General features: G+C 41.7%; 1 protein-coding gene and 2 long non-coding RNA genes across 3 annotated transcripts in view; 2 read left to right on the top strand and 1 right to left on the bottom strand.

The window, feature by feature from the left end:
- Positions 1–21,710, bottom strand: part of LOC110074193 (SITS-binding protein) — a 56,577-nt gene extending 34,867 nt beyond the window's left edge. Inside the window, exons 1-7 of the mRNA XM_072985576.2 lie at positions 20,763–21,710; positions 13,543–13,714; positions 10,823–11,030; positions 7,677–7,824; positions 6,009–6,212; positions 1,471–1,739; positions 394–530 (exon numbers count right to left, since the gene is read on the bottom strand). Of these exons, the coding sequence (XP_072841677.2) occupies positions 394–530; positions 1,471–1,739; positions 6,009–6,212; positions 7,677–7,824; positions 10,823–11,030; positions 13,543–13,714; positions 20,763–21,227 (1,603 nt within the window). The 5' untranslated portion in view covers positions 21,228–21,710. The remainder of the gene's footprint in view (positions 1–393; positions 531–1,470; positions 1,740–6,008; positions 6,213–7,676; positions 7,825–10,822; positions 11,031–13,542; positions 13,715–20,762) is intronic.
- The window catches only part of LOC144586038 (uncharacterized), a 208,650-nt gene that overhangs the window by 136,971 nt on the left and 49,210 nt on the right, over positions 1–22,469 (top strand). The gene's annotated exons all lie outside the window — the stretch shown is intronic.
- On the top strand, positions 13,790–21,977 carry LOC144586036 (uncharacterized). Its single transcript, XR_013540735.1, has 2 exons — positions 13,790–18,513; positions 21,706–21,977. It is a non-coding gene; the product is annotated as an uncharacterized LOC144586036 (long non-coding RNA).

Genomic DNA, 22,469 nt, shown 5'->3' with positions numbered 1-22,469 from the left:
AATAAGGTATGCGCTTCTGCACACCTTGTTTTTAAAGACACACTCAGAGTTCCTTTGCCTTTTGTGCTATCAAGATCAGGTCATCTCACTAGTGGGGGACAAAAAGAGTAGAGTGGGGGCAGGGGGGAAAGGCTTCCAAATGCAATAGCATAGAGGCCAGATGTTACCCATCCTTGATCTAGTTCATCATTGTATAACACCAACTGGCTGCAGCTTTCCAGGACTGCTACAGAAGATGTTCCCAGCCTTAAGGTTAAGTGCTGGACCATTGGATTTGGAATGTTCTGCATACAAAGTATGGGTTATGATCCATTCCCCCTCAAGGAATGCTTATTCAACTTTTAGATAACAGATCATAAGCACAGGGAGGCGCACACTGTAATGTCATATTACCTATTGCATCAGGAATGAAAAAGTTGTAACCAAGAAGACTGTAGTGAAGCACAGACGGAATAATCCCTTTTAAACCTGCATAGCTCCAGTCAGAGTGACGTGGGTTCATTTGGAGAAAGATTGGCAGGTGGCTAGTTCTAAAGAAAAAAATCAAGCAGGTGAGCAGTAAAATTACAGACAATAATCACTCCAGGGAAAGATGCAGTGTTGCAATAAGGCACCAAACAGTATAAAGACATTGATCTATGGCGGTGCCTGGCTATACTTTCAATATGCAAAGCCTAGAAAAGTTACTTTTTTGGACAACAGCTTCCAAAATCCTCCGCAAACATAGCCACTGTTCCCACTGAATCCTCAATCAACATGATTAAGCATTGATGAATAGGAATGTGATCACTCCAAATTGATCATTAATTAATAATTCCCCTTCCAAATTATTGCATTGGTGCTGAGCCATGATGCAAAGGAACAGATCATAGTATTAGAAAAGTGAGTGGTCTGAAAACAAAACCAGTGCAGTAACACACTCAACTCTTGATTGAATCGGATAGCCATTTCCTTCTGCAGAAAAAGGAAGACAGGCCTCTGTGGCCTTTCATGACCCTTTCCTCACTCTATGGCACAGCTGAATATTTCAAGCAGTGCAAGACAACAGAGTTATCGCATCATTAGAAACAGAGCTGCCTTTAGGGGTTAAATTTGTTTGTTTAGCCTAGCTCAAGGTTTCTCAGATCCTGAATCACTGCAAATTAACTTGCTTTTGTTTCCTGATTTGTCACTGAGAGAATATCAGGCGCTCCTTCTGCCAGGTGGCACCTTTGAAAGATCACAGGGAAAATATATTAGCACTAATTGTGAGCTAGTGTCTCATCTAGTTACCAGCCCTGGTTATTTAGGAAAGGAACTGTGTGCCTGACAAGAAAATGTTGAAGTAGCTGGAAATACACATTCACTGTAATGTGTAAGTTGGCTTTTAAATTACAAGCACTTTGAGACTCTTGTCTACCCATATTAAGAGCAATAAAAGAACAAAGCTAGATCAGTTTTGTTTAGAAGATTTTCCCCTTTGAGACTAACCTTGTGCCAGCACTAATTATTGATGAATTTCCAAGTGCAGCTGCCATCAAAGTTAAAATGTGGAGGTATTTTTCTCCTCTGAGTTCTGTGGGAGCTGGAATGGCTTGCTCCATAAATAAATTGCCTTCACCACCTTCAAAGACCACATACTCTGCTCCCAGTTGGTGCTTCAAGAACCTCACTTGGTCCATATACCAAAGAATGGCGGCTTGGCTAGTTACGTTCAAACAAGCAGAAAACTGTCCTTTCCATCTGGTAAGCAGTGGCACCTGCAGTGGGGAAATGGACACCACAAGGAGACAGGCAGAACATTAGCTAAATATTGTATGCAATTATTGAAATCAATACTTTCCTTGTGCTCTCTTATCAGTTGGGAGATTAGGTGAACTAGGATACCAGCTGAAATAATTTTACTACAGCATATATGATAAAAAGTGATAAAAAGAACCTGGTGGATTAAGACCAGAGTTTAGAGGTGAGGGTATCTGATGCTAACTTGAGCTCAGTCTAATGCCTTAACAAACATTTCTGTGATCAGGAATTATTCTTATTAATTAGGTTTGCATATCGATCCAGTCAAGGTTATCCAGCAAGGTTTCATGGCCAAGCAGGGATTTGAACCCATGTCTCCTGAGTCATGTACAGTGTCACAAATTGTGCTCACTTAAAACGTAACTTTCAGGTACCCACAAATTTTCCTATCCAAATACTGGCAAGACCATGTGGCTGGATATTATAATGTTTATATATTTTTTTGCAGTATTAATGCTTCTGTTGTAGTGCTGATGCTTAAGCAGTAGATATAAGGAGTTTCTGACCTAGAGTCAGAAATTACTTTCTAAACTTTTTTAAAAGTCTAGCAATAATATATAAAATGCTACATCTCCCATAAATATGTCTTATTGTGTTCATTGATATCATGGTCTCTTGAAAACGTATCAATAGCTTTACAAAAGCAAACATAAATACAAGCAAGCTAAATGTGTATACAGTGGGATCCCCCCCACCCCAAATTCTGCTGGATCAGCATCCACTAATTCAGCTATCCACTGCCTGAAAATATTAAATTAAAAAAGACATTAGTGTATTGACCAGAACTAGACACTAGAGGGAAACAGAGATAATGCTAGTGTTCACTACTTCAACATTTGGGGGGGGGGGGCAGGGGCTTTGAAACAATCCCCCAGAGATACCACAGTCCTACTGCACTGTTAAAAAAATTTCTAACCACCAAAGCAAACTTTTAAAACATTTTAAAAAGCTGAAATAAAATGTGGAAATCAAAAATATTTTCTTGCAGGGTTTTGTATGTAAAGGACCAGGACAGAGGGAAGAAAGTGATAGGAACAGTTCAGATCAACTCAATTGTTAAGTCAGGTGAGTCCTTAAATAAAATAAAAAAGGGGGGAAAAAGAAGGGGGAGATGAAATAAATAAATTCATGTCCCTGTAGACCTGCCTCTTGCCATAGCACCTTGGACTTGGATGCAGCTTTAGGCTTCAACTTGTCACTCTGCTGCTAGGCATGACTCCCTTGTAGGTATAATCCCCTTCCTTTTATTCTCCGGCTCAGTGCCTGCTTTGCATTAATTTCCCCATATTCCCTCAAATTCTTTCCCATCTCACGTATTCCACTCTTTCCCAGAATTGCTTCACAAGAATAATTCATTATTTAAAATCCTTCTTGCATGGGGAGCTTACTCCTAGTCATGGACAAAAGGAGTTGTATGTACTACAGTCAGCCCCCCCCCCGCCCTGCCTGGGGAGGTATGGTTTGCCAGAAGGCACATCTCACCACCAGAGGCATATTTGGGGGTTCCTGGGCCACCCCAGACCTCCCCAAAGTCTCCAGTGGAAGGAAAAAGAAGAAGAGAAGATGACAAAAATGGGATAGTCTGTTTCGGAAAGTGTTGAGGAGCAGCTGCATCGTGTTAGGGCAAACAGGCACTCCATTCCAGAAAACTGTCCTCCACTGGGTGGGGCTGGGTGACAGAATGATGAGAAAGGGCAGTGGGGGTGGCCTGCTCCCCTTTCCTCCTGTGTTTATGTTGCTCTGTTTTAGAATGCCCGAGGCTCCTGCATTTAGCAATTCACACAAATTCTAGTGGGTTCATTCATCATTTGTATACTTCCTCTGCATTCTGGCTTAAATAAGATTCTTGTTCCTTTGTTACAAACCAGGTATGAGCCCAAGTACAGAGATTCTCACAGCCACATTCTGGAAAAAAATACTTTTTTGGATTATAGCTACCAGCATAGCAGCTAGGAGACAATAGTCTGAAAAAGTAACTTTTCCAAGCTCCATTAGAAGTTATTTGAACGAGCTTACACCACTATGAGTCATTTGAATGAGCATACACTCAGTAGAAACACATAGCGACTTTTGGAAAATGAGTGAATCCTCCCTTTCATATCTCCATCCATCATCCACCTGTCCTCTTTCAACTTTCAGTGACTCTGGTGTCAACTGAACAGGAAAGAAAAATGGCTAACATTTTTTTCCCTTTACCCTCACCTTCAAGTTCCTAAGCCTATCTGTGTAAAACTTTGCAGGTAACTTACCTGTCAGGTTTCTTGCCTCTGTGAATTTTAGTTTGCATACAAATTGCCAAAACAACAACAACAGAGGGGGAAAGGGAAATGAATCACTCACACCCTCATGTGAGAACTCCTTTTCCAAGCCTCTCTCCCACAAATGCTGCATATCCTTCTGGGATGTTGCAGTTTTCTTCAGCCAGACTGCCTCTATGCCATCTTGCCATTTTCATAACAGCTGTTTACTAAAAACATGGGGTAGGGACTCATCGTCTTTCAGATGTTTTATAATACATTTGCTTTTACTGCTAACCATTGGCCATGTTGGATGGGGCCAATAGAACACATCTTCCTGCTCTAATCCACTGGTTCTTAACCTTGGGTTACTCAGGAGTTTTGGACTGCAACTCCCAGAAGCCTTTACCACCAACTGTGCTGGCTGGCATTTCTGGGAGTTGCAGTTCAAAAGCATCCAAGTAACAAAGGTTAAGAACCACTGCTCTAATCAATATATTGTTACTTTTGAAGGTTACTACTGTATATAGATGCAGTTGATTAAAAAGGAGGAGTGTAAAGGGGAAAGGGCTGGCTGCCTTGTTTTATAGATGCCATGGAGATAAGCTGATGAGTTTTGAGAATCAGCAAACTTTGGAATCACTAATTTGTCTGTGAATGGCCCTCTTAACTTACAAGGGAAACAAGAGTCTTAAGACTCCTTAAAGGCTACGCCTTTATAATTGATATAACTTTTTTTGTGAACTGCAACTTTAGCGCTTCCCACAAAAGCCTATGCCAAATAGAATGTGTTCCTTTTTCAAGTGTCACAAGATTCTTTGTTGCTTCTAGAACAGCTTCCTCCCTAGAAATTAACGTACAGGAGCTGCTCATGATTCATGAATGCTTGGCTCTAAAGGTTATGCTCCTGGACATCTCCATCGCAAATTCTCATGCACGAACGTGGCAGAATATTTTATAACTAGTGTGCCTTCTCAAAACAGAAGTGCTCTATGAATGATTGGTGATCATGAGCACTGAGACAATTTCATGACATTGTTAGATTTAATTTTTTTTTAAATTGTCTGCTATATTACGCTGTTTAATAATACATAGTCTGATGAATACTTCTTTTCCAGAGACTGTTAAAGGTACAGCTATAGCAGTTAGAGAACCAGGACTATTGTTTAAGGAGAAGTCAATTTGCTCCACTGATTGAGAGGGTTCCACTAGGCCTTGTGACAATGTCCTTCTTCTAAAAACAGCCAGGGTGAGATTGGGAGCAAAGGAGAAACTGCTGCCCCACTTCTCTGATACATGCCCCTCTCTGGTTGTTTTATGTTTGTATGCTTCTTCTCCTTCTTGGGAACTGAACTAGGTTACGGCCACAGCACTGTGTGGAAGGATTAACCCATGGTGGATATTTTTTTTTAATTTTCTAAGGACAAACATGTAACCAGAGCAAAGTGAGAGGATCGAAATAGAATTCTTACCAGTCTAGCCATGTTCCTACCACAAGCATTAAAGCATAGCTCAATTTCATGCATGTTTACTCAGGAATGAGTCTCATGCAGCAGCTTCCTGGGCTGTCAAGCCAAGCTGAGCACCATGTAACAGATTCTGTGGTTGCAAATCAGACTTCCGTTCCATATAACCACTTCTAAAGATCTTAAATAGCATGTTATTTACTGAAAGAGATACCAGCAGAAGGAGCTTGCACCCAGAGAGTGGCATCTCTAGGCTGCACATTGTCAAGGGCAGAGATTCTCCATTTTTAGGCTTCCCCTCCTGCTTTTCCTGCTGCTTCAGAGTTCCATCCGAATAATGGGATGGGTGCTGATTTTACAAGGATATAATGTTGGCAGAAGACCCAGTCAACCATCTCCTACCAAATTTGTAGTTAGCCTTTAGTAGAACACCAAGCCGTTCCTGTACCTACAGGCTCTTCCCACAACAGGAACCATCGGATGCAACTGGTCAGACAGAAGAGACAATATTAGGAACTTGTACCGAATAGCCACCGGATTCTGAGTGGTGGCTCAGCCAAAAATCCTCTCTTCCTTCTTGCAGGGACATCTGAAAAACTTGGGAGGTGATGCTTGCATATGGGGACAGAGTGATGGAAAGTTTGAGAGGTCTTATCAAGGAGTAGTCCATGGCACGTCTTAGGGCATGCAGACTTTTCCTTCTCTGTGTAGGCAAATAGTCGTGGTCCTGTAAAAATTCAGAAGAGAGAACAGCATTCAACAATATTTTTGGCATAGAGGGTGGGCTGCACTGCTTGAGAGATTTGACTAAAACAGTAAAAAAACTTCAGGTTGAGTGTGGAAAAAAGATATTCCAAATTATGAGTCCAAGAAAGCTTCGCCAATTTCCTGTATTGTACTTTAGCAGCAGCTCAGAACAGAGTATCCTCAAAAGGTGCATGGGGGTTCAGTGAAATGTGTACAGGCTCTTTATTACTGCTAGTGGTACAGCTAAAGGGGTTCTCAATGCTGTAATTAAGCTCAGTGAGTCTTAGGCTAGCCTTTCAGTCATCTGGCTGTCCTAGTCTCATCAATTCTACACCATTAGGTACTCTATTGTTGAATTTGTATTAGTGAAAGGAAACGGGGAAAGCCTCTAAGCAACAAGCAATACAATTTTGGAAAGGAGGTTCACAATAAATGTATTGCTCCAAAGGGTCCCGTGGGTATGAGGGTGTGCTGTGTTTTAGATTGTATTAGTAAGTATTTTGTATTCTTGTATTTGTTTTGGAAATTTAAAAAAATAATTTACAAAAAAAAGTAAATTGTCTCTGATTTAGACAACGAGTATACCCCTTGGATCAGTGGCTAAAACGACTTCCATAAGCTGCTTTCAGTTGAATTAGAATTTAAGGGGGCTAGCTGTATAGTCATTTCAATAGCATAAAAGATGATCGCCTGTTGTGCTCAGTACTGTAACAGGCAACTTTATAGGGTCTTAACTAAATTATACATATACCATAAGAAGTCACCCCCCTCACTTTAATGAGGCTCACTCTGTGTGTAGAGAAAATAGGCAATGACATGAAATATTTAAAAAATTCATGCACTATAACATCCCTTCTCAGTATAGTACTGTTTAGATTTTTTTAGACTGCAACTTGACTCACTGCTGATCATTGGCCATTTGGATTGGGATTGTTAGGAGTGGTAGGAGAAGCATCTGTGGGAAGCGACCTTAGAACAATTCTAATAATGTTTGCATGTTATTTAAAAATATCTATACTGGGCAAGACTATGTGTATGACCATAAAACCTACATGTAAGTTTGCATACCTACAAAACCACCTCCACTTTCTTGTGTATCTTAGAACACTGGAGCACCTTTGCAGATCTTCATGTTACATCGCGGTGAACACCTGACTGTGTATCAACTAGCTGTGTCTGTTCAAAATACATGTTCAAAACCTGAAACTTTATTGTTTGTAAGTACGGTGATAAACAGCAAGCATGTATTTTAATTGTTATCACAGTGATGGAAATAGTCTTCTACATGGAAAATAACCTTGTACATGGACTCATTGACCAAAGATTTTAAAAAGAGATATTTAAAGTAATTTAATGCAGGATACTGAAATTAAAACTCATTCAGAAATTTACATGGTGCATGATAGCACTGGGACTTGCTTGTGCCTGCCATGAATATACATACCATGTTACGAAGTAGCGTTGTGGAATGTTCATTGAGAATTATTAGCCCTTCCATGAGATGAGCCTGCAGGTCATCAGAGAAAGCACATAATCCTTGCTCCATTTCAGCAGCAGCATCTGCCACTCCAGAGTACCTCCAGACAGGCAACCTGCATTGTTATAGTTAACAACAGAATTCTTGCTTGAATTAACAGAAGCACCTAACAGTCCGGTACTTCTCCAGTTCACAGATTTTCCAGGTTAAGAAAAAAACTATAAACACAATGTATCTTGGTTAAACTTGGACATCTAGTAAATTCCAAACAAGATATATATCTAGAGATGACCTTTTTTTTCTCCCTCCTAAAAGGCATGCAAAATCCCCTCTTTAATAAATATCCTGACTCCATAGTATAGAATTAAAGGATTGGGGCAGCTGATGGACCAAGCAGGGCAGTGGTGCTTCATCCCCTAATTTTATGTGGGTATGTCACCCTTTTGCTCTGGTCACAAACTAGTTATGATGAGAATTAATATTTGACAAAATTGAACTAAAGGGATCATAACCAAATGATGCCTACAATAAGGGCATTTTCATGATGGTTACCACACATCTTAGCATTCTTTCTACTAATAGTGCCTATTAGGAAGCCATTGGTGGCATACAACTGGGCTGGGAGGAGGCATCCAGAATGTGGGGATGACACACTTCTTGCCCAAACTATGATCCGGCGCTTCTGGACATGCAGAAGCATTTCCCCTTCTTGTTAACCTTTACCATCTGACAGGTATGAGAAGACTATGGTTATAATTTTTTTGACCAAACTTTGGGAGGCAATGGAAGACAGGAGGGCCTGGCGTGCTCTTGTCCATGGGGTCACGAGTCGGACACAACTAAATGACTAACAACAACAACATGGTTATATTTTGTGGCTAGTATAATTAGCAGCTACTGGCCAATCAATTTTCCAGCTAAGGGAGCATCTTATCCTATTGACTATACTCTGCAGAATTCTAGCTCAAACTGTCACCCAGTAGTAAATCACTATCACTGTTTCATCACTATTATTAGCAAAGAACTCTGCCTATTTAAAATCTTAAAAGATGACGCTGTTAAGGTGCTACACTCTATATGCCAGCAAGTTTGGGAAATTCAGCAGTGGCCAGAGTATTGGAAAAGATCAGTTTACATCCCAATCTCAAAGAAGGGCAGTGCCAAAGAATGCTCCAACTACCATAGAATTGCACTCATTTCACACTCATTTCACACACTAGCAAGGTTATGCTCAAATTCCTACAAGGTAGGCTTCAGCAGTATGTGGACCGAGACCTCCGAGAAGTACAAGCTGGATTTTTGAAGGGACAGAGGAACTAGAGACCAAATTGCTAACATGCGCTGGATTATGGAGGAAGCCAGAGAGATCCGGAAAACACCTACTTCTGTTTCATTGACTAAGCAAAAGCCTTTGATTGTGTGGACCACAACAAACTATGGAAAGTTCTTAAAGAAATGGGAGTGCCTGGCCACCTTATCTATCTCTTGAGAAATCTATATGTGGGACAGGAAGCAACAGTTAAACTGGATATGGAAGAACTGGTTGGTTCAAAATTGGGAAAGGAGTATGAAAAGGCTGTATATTGTCTCCCTGCTTATTTAACTTATATGCAGAATACATCATGTGGAAGGCTGGACTGGAGGAATCCCAAGCCGGAATTAAGATTACCAGAAGAAATACAACCCACCTCAGATATGCAGATGATACCACTCTGATGGCAGAAAGTGAGGAGGAATTAAAGAATCTCTTAATGAGGGTGAAAGAGGAGAGCACAAAAAATGGTCTGAAGCTCAACATCAAAAAAGATCATGGCCACTGGTCCCATCACCTCCTGGCAAATAGAAGGGGAAGATATTGAGGCAGTGACAGATTTTACTTTCTTGGGCTCCATGATCACTGCAGATGGTGACAGCAGCCACGAAATTAAAAGATGCCTGCTTTTTGGGAGGAAAGCAATGATAAACCTTGACAGCATCTTAAAAAGCGGAGACATCACCTTGCTGACAAAGGTCTGCGTAGTCAAAGCTATGGTTTTTCCAGTAATGATGTATGGAAGTGAGAGCTGGACCATAAAGAAGGCTGACTGCCGAAGAATTGATGCTTTTGAATTGTGGTGCTGGAGGAGACTCTTGAGAATCCCATGGACTGCAAGGAGAACAAACCTATCCATTCTGAAGGAAATCAAGCCTGAGTGCTCACTGGAAGGACAGATCCTAAAGCTGAGGCTTCAATACTTTGGCCATCTCATGAGAAGAGAGGACTCCCTGGAAAAGACCCTGATGTTAGGAAAATGTAAAGGCAAGAGGAGAAGGGGACAACAGAGGACGAGATGGTTGGACAGTGTCATCGAAGCTATCAACATGAATTTGACCCAACTCTGTGAGACAGAGGAAGACAGGAGGGCCTGGCATGCTCGGGTCCATGGGGTCATGAAGAGTCGGACATGACTTAATGACTAAACAACAATGTGCCTATGGAAGAAGTGACACATTCTTCCATAGGCATAAAAAAACCCTCAATGATTTTCCATCAGTAGTGATTAGTTGAACATACAAATAATTATATTCCTGGTTGATGAACATGCCCAAAGTTATGTTGAGATCCATCTTAATCATTTGAGATGTATCCCAAGGAACCAATGCGCCTAAATATCCAATAGCTTGTAGACACCCAGAATTCTGCCATGAATCTTTCAGTTTCTTCCCCTGCTCCCCACGATTACAATATGTGTGTGTTCCACATAAGCTTTTGCGAATTCTACCCCACTGCTTCAGAGGTATGTAAAAGTGCCTGTGAAAAATACATCTCTTCTTGCATCAGAAGAACTGTCCATGAAAGTTCATGTCAAATCAAACACTAGTTTTTTACTGTGCCATAGGACTCCTTGGTTTTGCTGCCACAGACTATCAGGGCAACCCATTAGAAAAGCATCTGTTTATGATTTGAACCAGAGAGCTAGTAAATACTGGAAAGGTTAACTTTCCAATTTGCCCTTTTGCTTTGTTTTAAGTACCACTGATTTGCCCCAGGTATTCTAAGGGAACCAGAGAATAGACAGTTACTTTGTGGGCGTATCTTGGTCACACAATAAACTTTCCCATGACTTTCATACCTTAGGAGGTTAGTCTCTGGCATCCTTCGCTGTTGTCCCGACAACTGGCTTCCCACGTCCTGATGGGCAGATGTGATGTCTGGACTGACACATACACTGTATTGCAAGGAAGCCATTTCACTGCTAAGGAGACTCTCGAGGCAAAATTGTGTATTCCTTTCTACTAAAAGGGAGATGGGAATATCTGAGGCAATCGTCACTGTCACCCCTATAGCAATAAAAACAAAATAGAAGGTTGAATCAGACCATTCAGAATATGTTTCATTATACAGTATTATACATTTGACATCCTTTGGTGATTGACTTACAGAGTGAGAAACCAAAACCATCTCTTCTTCCTTGCGATTTCATGGAGGATGATTTTACGGACATAATAAGCCTATCTATACCTCCCTGCTGCCTATGTTGCACTATAGGTGGTTAGTGGCCACAGTAAAACAGTACCCCCCTAAATTATGAAGGGATTTGCTCCCTTGCTCAATCCAAAAGCCACCCCGATGCTGCACCGAAGGCCACAAGCCTCTCTGTCGCACCCTATGGTCCTAAATAAATACAGTTTCTATGGACTATCTTAGGTAGGGAATGAAGAAATACAACCTAGGCTTCTTGGAGGTTTTGTAGGTTTGTGCATCACGTTAGCCTTGTACGCATGATCCAGATATGCCAGTTGTGCAGCTCCTGGCTGAGATCATGGTAACATTCTGTTCTTTCCTTATGAATAATACGTATAACTAGCAAAAGGTATATAAAGCTATGCATGCTGTTAGAATACTATCAATGCTATAAGGTCTCTTTTCATAATGAATGCACATAGGATGTCCAAAGTGACCACAGCATGACACAGGCTTTCTCTGTTTACCAAGGTTGTTGATTCTTGTGTAAGATCCTATTTACACAGCCCTAGATGTGTCATCGAAGCTACCAACATGAATCTGACCAAACTCCGAGAGGCAGTGGAAGACAGGAGGGCCTGGCATGCTCTGGTCCATGGGGTCACGAAGAGTCGGACACGACTTAACGACTAAACAACAGACATGTTGCACATCCTCCTTCAGGAGTATATCAGAGCCTGGGAGAGTTATTTCTTTTCACTGCAATTTCTGTCTCTTGCAAGTTAGCTTGCTTTTTTCTGATTGGTTATCAGGAGGTAAACACCCAATGTCATAGGCAGATCTGATTGTTCAGGCATGCAGCTCCAAGGTACACCCATCACTGCAGGGGCATGTGCTGTCACCTGCTAAATCTGAGTGGAGATTGTCTAGTACAGGGGTCAGGGAACTTTTTTACCTTTTACCCCCTAAAAAATTTATATATGCTGACATTACCCCCTTGATTTGAAAGGAAGGATCTTGGTCACATGTGGCCAGTTGAGCGCTGCCGCCCACGCCCGGGCCTCCTCCTCCTCCTCCTCTGCTGCCACCTTGCAGGGCCATGCTCAGTCATTGGCCCCGTGGGGGTGGCTTCCTTTCTCCGCCAGCGGGTGGCTCCCAGGCGGCCGTCGGAGAGCAGCAGGTGGCTTGCCCGCTGGGGGCACCCGACACTGCCTCCCGCTCCGATACTGGCTCCGGTGGCTGCTTGCCTGGGTGGCCGAATCAGGTCTCGGCGTCAAGGCTCCTCTGGGCCTTGCCGTCGAAGCGCCGTGACAGCTGTCGCACGCAGGGTAAGAGGCTCCACCAGGCCTGGCTGGCCATCATGGAGGCGCCGCCGAAGGAAGCCACACGGCCGAGCAAGTGGCACTACGGCCCTTTGGGATCCTCTGGGAATGGGGACGGGATGTGGGGCAGTGGTGGCCCAGTGCCACGAGGCTGAGCCTGGTCCAGTCTGCCGTCATGGCCGCGCCCTCCCCCCTCCACTGTGATCCACCTCTCCAGGCACTGGAAGGAGAGGCTCCACCTGGCTGGGGCACTCCGGGCACTCGCCCCCGGCCTTGCCCTCCACCATGGCTGCCCCCGACACTGCCTCGGCTGCTGTACGCTGTGGGGCCCGTCACCAGCTGCCAGCCACCATGGCTTGGTTGCAGCCGGGCCAGGGAAGAGGGTGGGAAGGGGGCAATTGTGCAGCCGAGAACCCCCCCCTCCGGGCAGAGGAAGAGGAGGAGGCAGGAAGGGGGTTAGGGTCGCGTCCTCATTACCCCCAGGATTTTCATTTTTACCCCATTTGGGGTAATTTACCCTGTTCCCTGACCACTTGTCTAGTATGACCTTTTGGATCAGATCACATGTTAAGACAAATATGTGATCAATTACAAAACAAAAGCAAGGTCTTTTTTTTTTTTTTTTCTAAATATGGATTCAGGCACACTTGTGTTAAAATAGACATTCTTTTCCTATTAAGGGTGGCTTGCTTCTAGATACAGAACCACTATCTTGTCTAGTGAAACCCTCTGTCTTTTCACTTGGTTGGTCTGTATTAGAATCAGCTGAACCCTTTTACTGTCTATCTGGAGAAGCAAATGGTGCCTTTCCCTCCCAGCCAGGAGGCATAACATCCAGGTCTATTCTAGTTATTTTTGCCCCTAAGAAGGAAATTCCTGGAAGGTCTCGCCCTGACTGTGAGAATACAGCAGCAATGCATTAAATATCTCAGCATTTGCAGCTACCCTTTAGTGAAATTCTAAATGAGTTGTGTCTTCTTAATTGTCTATCCAAATGTTTAAAGCCATAAATGAGCGATTTCTAGTCCACAGCATTTGGAAACAAAGTGAAGGCAAGCAATCTTACCAGTGGATCCCAAAAAATATCTTTCTAAGACAGATCCATAAGCATTTGGAGTTTTGGTAAGGTTGTTGATAATGAATGGTTGGGATTTCACGCTCACATTGTTCATGGGCCATTGTTGGCTGGTGACACTTGCTCCTCCATACCAGGAAATATTGACCATGGAAAAACAGTCCTGCGAAGCAAAATATTAGAGAAAATCATGTACGCCCTTGACAAACAATGTTGGTTTTCATGATTGAGAAGGAGACTAGTATTACCAATTCGTGAGGGTAAAATTTGGGCCATGAATAATGTAATTCAATATTAAAGATACAGGGGAATGTCTCTAAAATATTATTGCATGTACTGGAGCCAAGTAATTGTTGCATTTTCACAAGCAATATCACATAGTTCCATAGTCAGATACCTAAACCACTGAGCTCTCCAGCAGTTGTAAGCTAATGCAGATTTTAGCTGGCAGTCTCACCAACTTGTCTAGGGGAATGGAGGGAAGACCATCTTGTTCTGAGGATGCAAAATGTCTTATTTATGCATTGTTTTCAGCTACTTTTCAGTTTACTTTCAGAAGATGCTTTACCTAAGGGTTGTCAGTGGCAGAGTGTCAGCTGACGGTTCAGGAAATTGCTATGTTTATCCACATCTTGTGATACAAATCTCAAGGCAAGCAACCCTGAAAGAGGGGAAAGCTTGATTTTTGTTTTTCAGGCGTTTCTATAACTTAGGTACATTTAGGCACTCATTACCAGCTGGTTGCAGAGCTCACTTACTTGATCTACTTCTGTGACATAACAAGAAGTTGTCACATGAACACACCTCCTAATCCAGAGCTTTTGAGTTTAAAATCCAAGGGAATGGGATGTTGCTGACCTAACAACCCTAGTTATACTGTATTGTAGCTGCTGTGGCAGCATATATAATAGATGCTTTAGGTCCAAGTCATGCATTCCTTTATATACTGCAACCTTTTGATCACTTTATAAATAGCCATGTTTCATCAGACTAATATTGTTAATGTTAATATTTTGACTTTATGCAAGATCACTAGACAGGTTCACATATATCTCTTACGTGCCTTATTAGGAACTTGGAATGTGGCAGCGAAGAATTACAACAGGCTCAAAAAATAAAGGTGATGATAGAGGAATTCAATGAGTTTTAACCAGAGAGAGATCTAATTCCCCCTTAATGAAAAGTTTGCCTGTTCTTTCAGGACAACCAAATGAATGTTAATCTTGCCATTTAAAAGACAGCAATAAATAACTCTGGGGATAATTACAATGTTGTCTATAACCCCTGACTTGAAAATAGTTTTCTCTACATTGAAAAGCCTCTTTAATTCAATATGGCTCCTGAGGCCTGTTGCTGGTATGGGAAATTCAGGCCTGCATTACAATTATTCTATGGTGGAGTATATATTCTTGTAAAAAGCAACAACAATAACAACATGGACAGAGTTCCTACTCCAGTCCTCTGAAGATGCCGGCCACAGAGACTGGTGAAACGTCAGGAAGAACAACCTTCAGAACACGGCCAAAGAGCTTGAAAAACCCACAACAACCACAACAATAATAACAACTCATGCTATTACTTCTAGTATTAAAGTTTAGTAGTTCCAGCACTATATTCTCTTTCTGCTAACTGGGCACAGAAAAACATTTCTAATGCAAGCTGTTACAGAATCCAGCCATTGTTTTTCTTATATGCCACAAAGTCATTTGTAACTTATGGCAATTCTATAAATTCATCTCCCCCAAAAGGTTCTCTCACTGACAACACTTGCAAACGAAAGGCTGTGCCATTGTCAGGTAACGCAAAAACAAAGAGCACTGTGGGATATGCATACGTACGTATTTTGGCTTTGTTCTATTGAGTGACAACGGGATAAAGCAACCTTGGGAGGAAGTACATGTCCTGAAGTGTTCAACAGACCCATAGATTATTCACCAGTTAACCTCAATTAATTTAGCAGCCAGGAAGTGCTACTGAAGAGGTAGGCTTCTTTCTCAGCAACGTTAAGGACAAAGCTGCTACCCAGTGCTCTTTGCTTTTTCTTTCTGCACTTCAGCAGCCTTGGCTGTCAGAGCTGTCCTTGCGGGCAAAGGGATTCTGGGAACTTCAGGAATGGTAACTTATCCAAACTTTCCAAGCTCTGCGTCACATGGGCCAATGCAACGTGCAGAGTAAAGTCTGTTCTTGCAGATACAGGAGCACAACAATTTCCGACATCATGAGATTGTGGAAAGATGCAACTAAAACTTTGCCTCAGATGACAGACTGTTAGAGTGTGGCTCTGAAATTGCTGGAATCAGTTCAGTTTCAAGGAATTACTGATCATAGAACTGGATCTGCACCAAGCCCATGCTTTAGGTTAATCTATGGGACAATATGCTTATTATTTAATACAAATAGGTGCAGAGCTAACCTGCTGTGAGAAAGCTTTAAATAATGTTCATAGAGCAGAATGCAGTGGCGTGGGCATGTATTTAACAGAGCACTGTGAATTGATCGATTCAATTGATTGTATCCGCAGGCTGCTGACTGCCAACCAAGTGATAAATGGAATATGTGGATGCAAGGTGATTATCAGACAGAAGTTACAGACAGCAGTAGAAAATCTTGGTAAGTAAAGTTGTCTTTGCTGAGGTTTTCATGATCATGAAATGGTTTTGAGCTGGAGACTCGTGCGCTGGTCATTAGACCCCAGGAAACTCCTGTAAGAGACACAAGCATTCAGTCATGGTGCATTCGAAAGCCTTGGGCCGTGGGGTCGGCTGCAGGAGATCTGGGTTTAATTTCTAACACAACTCAGCTGGGTTGCCTTGAACTAGACGCTATATTTCAGCCAACGTCTCTCACAAGATCGTTGAGTAAATAAAACGGAATGAGCAGGGAGAGAAAGCCATGTGGGTGCTTGAACAAAGTGTAGGATAACAAGGCAAGATATGAATATAAGGCGGAAGAGACTCAGATGGTAGACACATCCTTGTGACAGAACTAATCCAATGGCACTTGTTAAATCCATACATACAGGACTAAATTTTTAAAAATTTAAATAGTAATTTCAAGACAGGGTATAAAGAGGCAGTGGCCTCCCCCTCTGTTCTGACCTTTCCCTTGCTCGGAAAGCAATAATAGCAAGAGTGTTATTTTGAGTCGGATACCCTGGTTGCCCTAGACCCGTTTCAAAGCATTTTCTTCTGCTAAGCAATGAGATCAGCAAGCTTTACCTCCCACATGATTGCACAATCATAAGGCTTCTTGTGTGAAGGCCCAGACACATTTCCAAGGGGATTTGGCATTTTTCTGAAGGTCTAAGCTTTCCCAGTTCTGTTGTCTCCTTTGTACAGTTACATCAGTAAGCTCCTCATGAGCGGGGAGACTCTTAATCATATCCTTGTAAACGTGTATCTCACAGTTTGACTCAGAAGGAATGGGAACATGAGGAGTGAAAACGACGGCCATCTCAGAAGGCAAGTTTTAACTTCCTTTTTTTTAAATAGGAAGGAACAACTGATGTCTGGGGAAGGTTCTGAGTACCACTGGTCTCAGTTAAGTGACAATGTATAAATCTAAAAAGATCTGCTCCTTTTTTGCAGAAGTAAGTGAAAGTTAAAAGAACTCTCACTCCGTACACAATGCTCCAAACTGAGCACATGGATTCCCCAGCTGTAGCCAGTGACACAGCAACACTGCAGGGCTGTTGGCTGCATGTTGTCCACAGAAAGGAAGGTGCCCTCATGGGGTCAGGGAAAACTCATCATCCCACTCAGTGCCCAAGCCAGCGTTTTGTGGAAATGCCTTAACATGGTATGTGTGAAAATTTGAAAAAAATAAATACAAGTATTGACCCTTTACATTCAGATCCTTTACATTTTGGGGATGAAATACAATTTTCAGCCCCAGCTATAATAGGTTCCTTGAATTAATAGGACTGGCATGTTGACTTAATGAGACAATGCATTATTGATGGAACACTAAGTGTTGACTTAGGAAGTGCCATTAATTCAATTGGTCTACACTAGTCACACATAACAACTGAAATCCGTCCTGCGTAGCTAAATTTTGTCCCATTGTATAGTCAAAGTTGGAAACAGAGAATATGGCAGAAAATGTAGTGGGGGGAGGCAACATTTTTATTATAGCCATTTCTCACAGTCTTCTGTGTGCCATTCATGCATTTGATTGTGCAACCAGTTACATAAACTGAAGACTATGGGTGTGTAACAAAGAGGCGACACCATCTTCTTTCTATTGTGTGCATGGTTGCCGTTAACACAGTAGTTTGTAGCACAACAGGATTCTAGCCAGGTTTACACAGCAATTTCCCTCTACTCTCTGAGTGAGCATGGTTTCATTGGAGATCCAGATAGATTGGTTTAGAGAAGCTAGTCTACCTTCTATAGTATACTCAAGGTTTACAGTATTGTTGCTATTGATTGTTTCCTTTGTTATATCACAGTGGATTTTAAATTCTTGCTCTAACCTAAACATTTCCTAACACTGATATTTTTCTTTCTACATTTTTCAAAAAGCACAAAAATTCGCCCAAACAAAAAAAAATGTTCAGTTTAAAGTAAATAACTACAGTATGGCTGAAGCTATGGGTCCAAATGTAAGAAATTCATGTCACAGATGAACCTCCCTCATTTGCAACATGGACATATTGATACCTCTTTTTTGTATCTTAATTTCCACTCCAAGAAACACAAGAGTTGACCACCACTCTAATTCCCTTAAACAAACAAACCAAGTCTGCTTATCTTGGGCTGAGCCCACCCAATAAAACCTCCTTCTTACAAAAACCAGATCAACTGGACTAGACAACTAAAGATTATGTGACAATGGATAGCGGCTGACCTGATCAAAATCTGTTTTTCATTTCAGGTCTCCCATAGCACAAGTGATGTATTGAACAGTGAGTGGAATGGCAAATGGGATTGTGCTGTAGTGTTTGCTTTCGAACTCAGTAAGGTACAAGACGGATCCTTCAATGTGCCTATGTTCTAAATGGGCGTGTATGTGATCTGTGATTTCAATTCCTTTGCTTTGGGACAAGTATAGGTCCACCCATGACTTTTTGCTTTCAACCAATCCTTGCTCAACTACATAAGAATACAAATCTGAATGCTACTGTGCATTTCTGCTCCCAGTGCAGTGAGCCGGATTCGTTGGTATCATAATACAACTAAGAAGTCATGTTTAACCCAGAATAATGTTTTTCACAGGCTCATGGTAACCTAGAGGATGGCCAGGTCTTTTTGAGACTTTCTTTCCTCCTATATGTCCAAGAACAGAGCTTTAATTTTTCCCCCTTTTTGAATGATAAGACATAGTGTTTTCCAACCAGTATCACCAGTGGCTGTGTTGATTGGGGGATTCTGGGAGCGGTTGTTCGCCAATAAACTTTCAAGCTCTGATTATGATTGCTTATCTTCTAAAAAGATTTGGGCAAACACTAGTCTAAAACGGGATTGCTTAATTGAGGTGTAGAGATTTGACCCCACTTGATCCCCATGCTTAGAACTGAGGGTGCTCCAGACAAGAGAGTTTTAATGCTACCGTTACTGTAAGAGACATTGTGGATATTCCATCTTTTTCTCTGGAATGACATTCTCCATGTCAAGAAAATAGGATGGAAGAACTAGCAGGAGAAGTGGAAAAGGTACAAAGTAAAGGTAAAAAGATCTGGACCCTCAACCCCCACAAACCTTTTCTGAATGACACAGATTAATTATGATGCTTTCTCTTGAAGCATCATCAATAACTTAAAAAGAATTTCCTGTTACCTAATCTGTTCCATTTCTATGTGGTTATATGATTTCTAAACAGGAAATTTTATTTTTTTCATGTGAAAAGTCTTGCCTGCCTAGATTTTGGATTAATTTTAAAATGATTAATATATTCATAGATAACAACAAACCAGGCATCAACAGTGTCTGTAGAGATAAAAGCAAAGCAGATAAGTGAGGCTGATCATCCACTAGTTTAAAAAGCAGTTTTCATTACAGACATTCTAATCATGTTTGCCTTCAACGCAAAATGCCTTTAATTCAAATATAAAAACTATGTTTCAGTTAATATATATTTATATAAATCACTTGATTAAAATAACGAACAGCCTCTCTCATTTTCTATTCTCCATTAGCAATGCTAAAAAAATTAACATTCCATACTTAGATAATCCTGATATCACTCATTAATACAACTTAATGCCCAAGCAAGTTTATTTAGTATCATGTTGTTTTCTGTAATAATTTATTACATGTCAGTTGGACAATTAAAAAAAAGTAATCTAACCCCCCCCCCTAGTCTGGAGAAGTGCTTGTACAAATATTCAAGCACGTACATATATTTCAGTACTAAATCACAAACCATTGAATTAGAAGAAAATTCAATTTGGATCACTGGTGCATTTCAAAGTACATCTGGTTAACACTGCAGACCTTATATCATTGTAAGAAGATGGTGCATTCAGGAAACAGAAAACTTTATCACTTTGAATTAGACATGGGATATTTGTATTCAGAATATGACTATCCCACGTCTACTCTGGATATTCTGAGAGAAGGGCACTTCTTAGATTTTAGTTCCATTGCAGACAGTTTGTTTGTTTGTTTGTTTACAGTATTTCTATCCCATCTTTCTCCCCAAAAGGGACTTTCACAATTGCTCTTAAGTCTTTTAAAACACAAAATAAAAACTACGAAGACTCTTCTGTAGGCAGTAATCTCAACAACCATCTCTTGGTTGTGGGGCAATTGGCCTTTCAAAGCTTTTTATTTTCTGACACCATTGTGATTGTATGCGTTTTTATTTGACCTACTTTTACAAATATACTTCTTCTACTCGCTGCTTAACAACATCACAATAGTACAGCTAGTATAAGTTTAAGATTTAGTTCACTCATTTACGAGGGTGCCTTTCTCATTTTCATTTCATAAGCACACAGTTTAATATTCGGCATTATACCCCGACATTCTCAGAAGGTGTAAAAAGGTCAAGAATTCCACTATTTATCTACACGAGTATGTGTGCTCAGGATTTGAATAAACTGGGAAGACAAGATACATTTTTTTTCTGTATTAAGTGCTAGAATGAAGTTTAGCACAGCAATTACTATCATCACTATGCCATCATCATGCAAGAGTAAATGCTACCAGAAAGCCCAGCAAAAGCAACTTAGTTTTGTGAAATAGAGGGAGGTTGTAAATAGAGGTTACCTTTAGCTTAACCTGGCAGCGAAGAGAGATCCAATGGATGTTGTAGCACTCTGTGGTGGCAGAAAGGCTGGACCCCAGGGAAATCTTCAGGTCTGCCATGGTCTCCCAGGTGTAGCAGAATTCAGTCTTGTTTAGCCAACACAGATCCTTTAAGAAAGGCATGTCCCCACTGGGAAAACTTCCCAGGTTGATCTTCAGCAAGGTTTTCTCCTCACTGAGAGTCTGTAGGATGAGGGAGCGAGCTTTCCTTTCCCAGATAAACCCACTGGTGCTCCCCCTCAGGACCCAGTTCTTGTTGGGCTGATCCACCACTTGCCAGTAAATAATGCCAATGGTCATCACAAAGAACACGGCCACCCCAAGGCAGGCAACCCCTCCTTTCCAGGTCTCGTTCATTTCTTTTAGCCCAGAATGCCACGTCACCTCTGGGATTGGACTGGGGTTCTTGGGGTGGTTGTGAGGCATTTTACCACGAGCAGAATGTGTGTGTGTGTGTGTGTGTGTGTGTGTGTTTAAAAGTCCCAAGTGCTCTAATAAAGAAGTCCAGGACACCACGCAAGCTGTTTTTAAACTTTGCAGGAAGCTGTGTTCAAATCTGATGCTCCCCCTTTGCTGCTCATGAATAACTAACGCCACACTGTCCCCACCCAAAAGCAAAACAGGGAGGAATAAAAAGCAGTGGGGAAGGTCAAACTTTTGAAAGCTTTTCCCACCGCTTCTCAACACATTTTTCTAAGAGTGACTTAAGTCTGGGAAAGTTATTCGGCCAGCTCTGTGCTTAGAAGCACAAATGAAAGAGAGTCGGGGGGGTGAGGTGGGTGAAATCCAGCAATATTGGGCATCAGATCCATTCACCCATGCAAGATTTGTTCCAACCAGGTCTTTGGCTCATGACATTCTCCAACATGTTGGACTGTGCCTAATCAGAAATTCTTGTCCTCAGCTTAAGAAAAACCTGTGTGCGCTGAGGGAAGAGGAGGACAGGATGAAGAGTCTTGATCCTGTAGAAGAAAGAGCCTGCCAACTGAACAAGGAAGAGAACGGGCAGTCGTGTTAAGGAAATGCAACTGGTGGATGGAGAGTCAAATCCCAGTTTGGATGGAAGCCCCAAAGATCACCCAAAGAAGGCCCATTCGCTGCAACAGACCCACTAAAGCTATATAGTTCTGAGTGCAATTGTAGAGTCAAAATTAAAAACTAGGAGTTTCAAATAAGGAGTAATTTAAATATTCTATTGTTGTATCATTAATAAGCACAGGATTCTTGCATATCACATTACCTGAGACAGAGTTTGTTCCTTTTACTAGAAATGTTGCCGGATGTCAAATCCCAGATTGACTACTGCAGTGCTCTCTACGTGTGGCTTCCCGTAAGCCTGATCCGGAGACTTCAGCAGGTCCAGAATTCGGCAGCCAGATGTGTGGTGGGTGTGAGTAAATTTGACCACATCGCTCCAGTTCTGGCTCACCTCCACTGATTGCCCATTGTGTCCTGGATCAGGTTCAAGGTTTTGACACTCACATACAAAGCCCTCCATGTTGCTTGTCGGATTATCCTTCCTTAATGTCATCTGCCCAACCCACAAGATCATCCTAGTTGAGGCTCCTCTAGTCCCCTCCCTGCTGACATTTAGGACACAATGAAATATATTGCTTTTCAGGGAGGCTTTCCACATTGACTCTAGCTGACCACCTTTTCCCCCACCTC

This window comes from Pogona vitticeps, chromosome 1, assembly GCF_051106095.1.
Source record: "Pogona vitticeps strain Pit_001003342236 chromosome 1, PviZW2.1, whole genome shotgun sequence".
Classification (NCBI taxonomy): Eukaryota; Metazoa; Chordata; class Lepidosauria; order Squamata; family Agamidae; genus Pogona; species Pogona vitticeps.
Note: the sequence above shows the minus strand (reverse complement) of the source record. Positions and strands in the feature narration are given on the sequence as shown.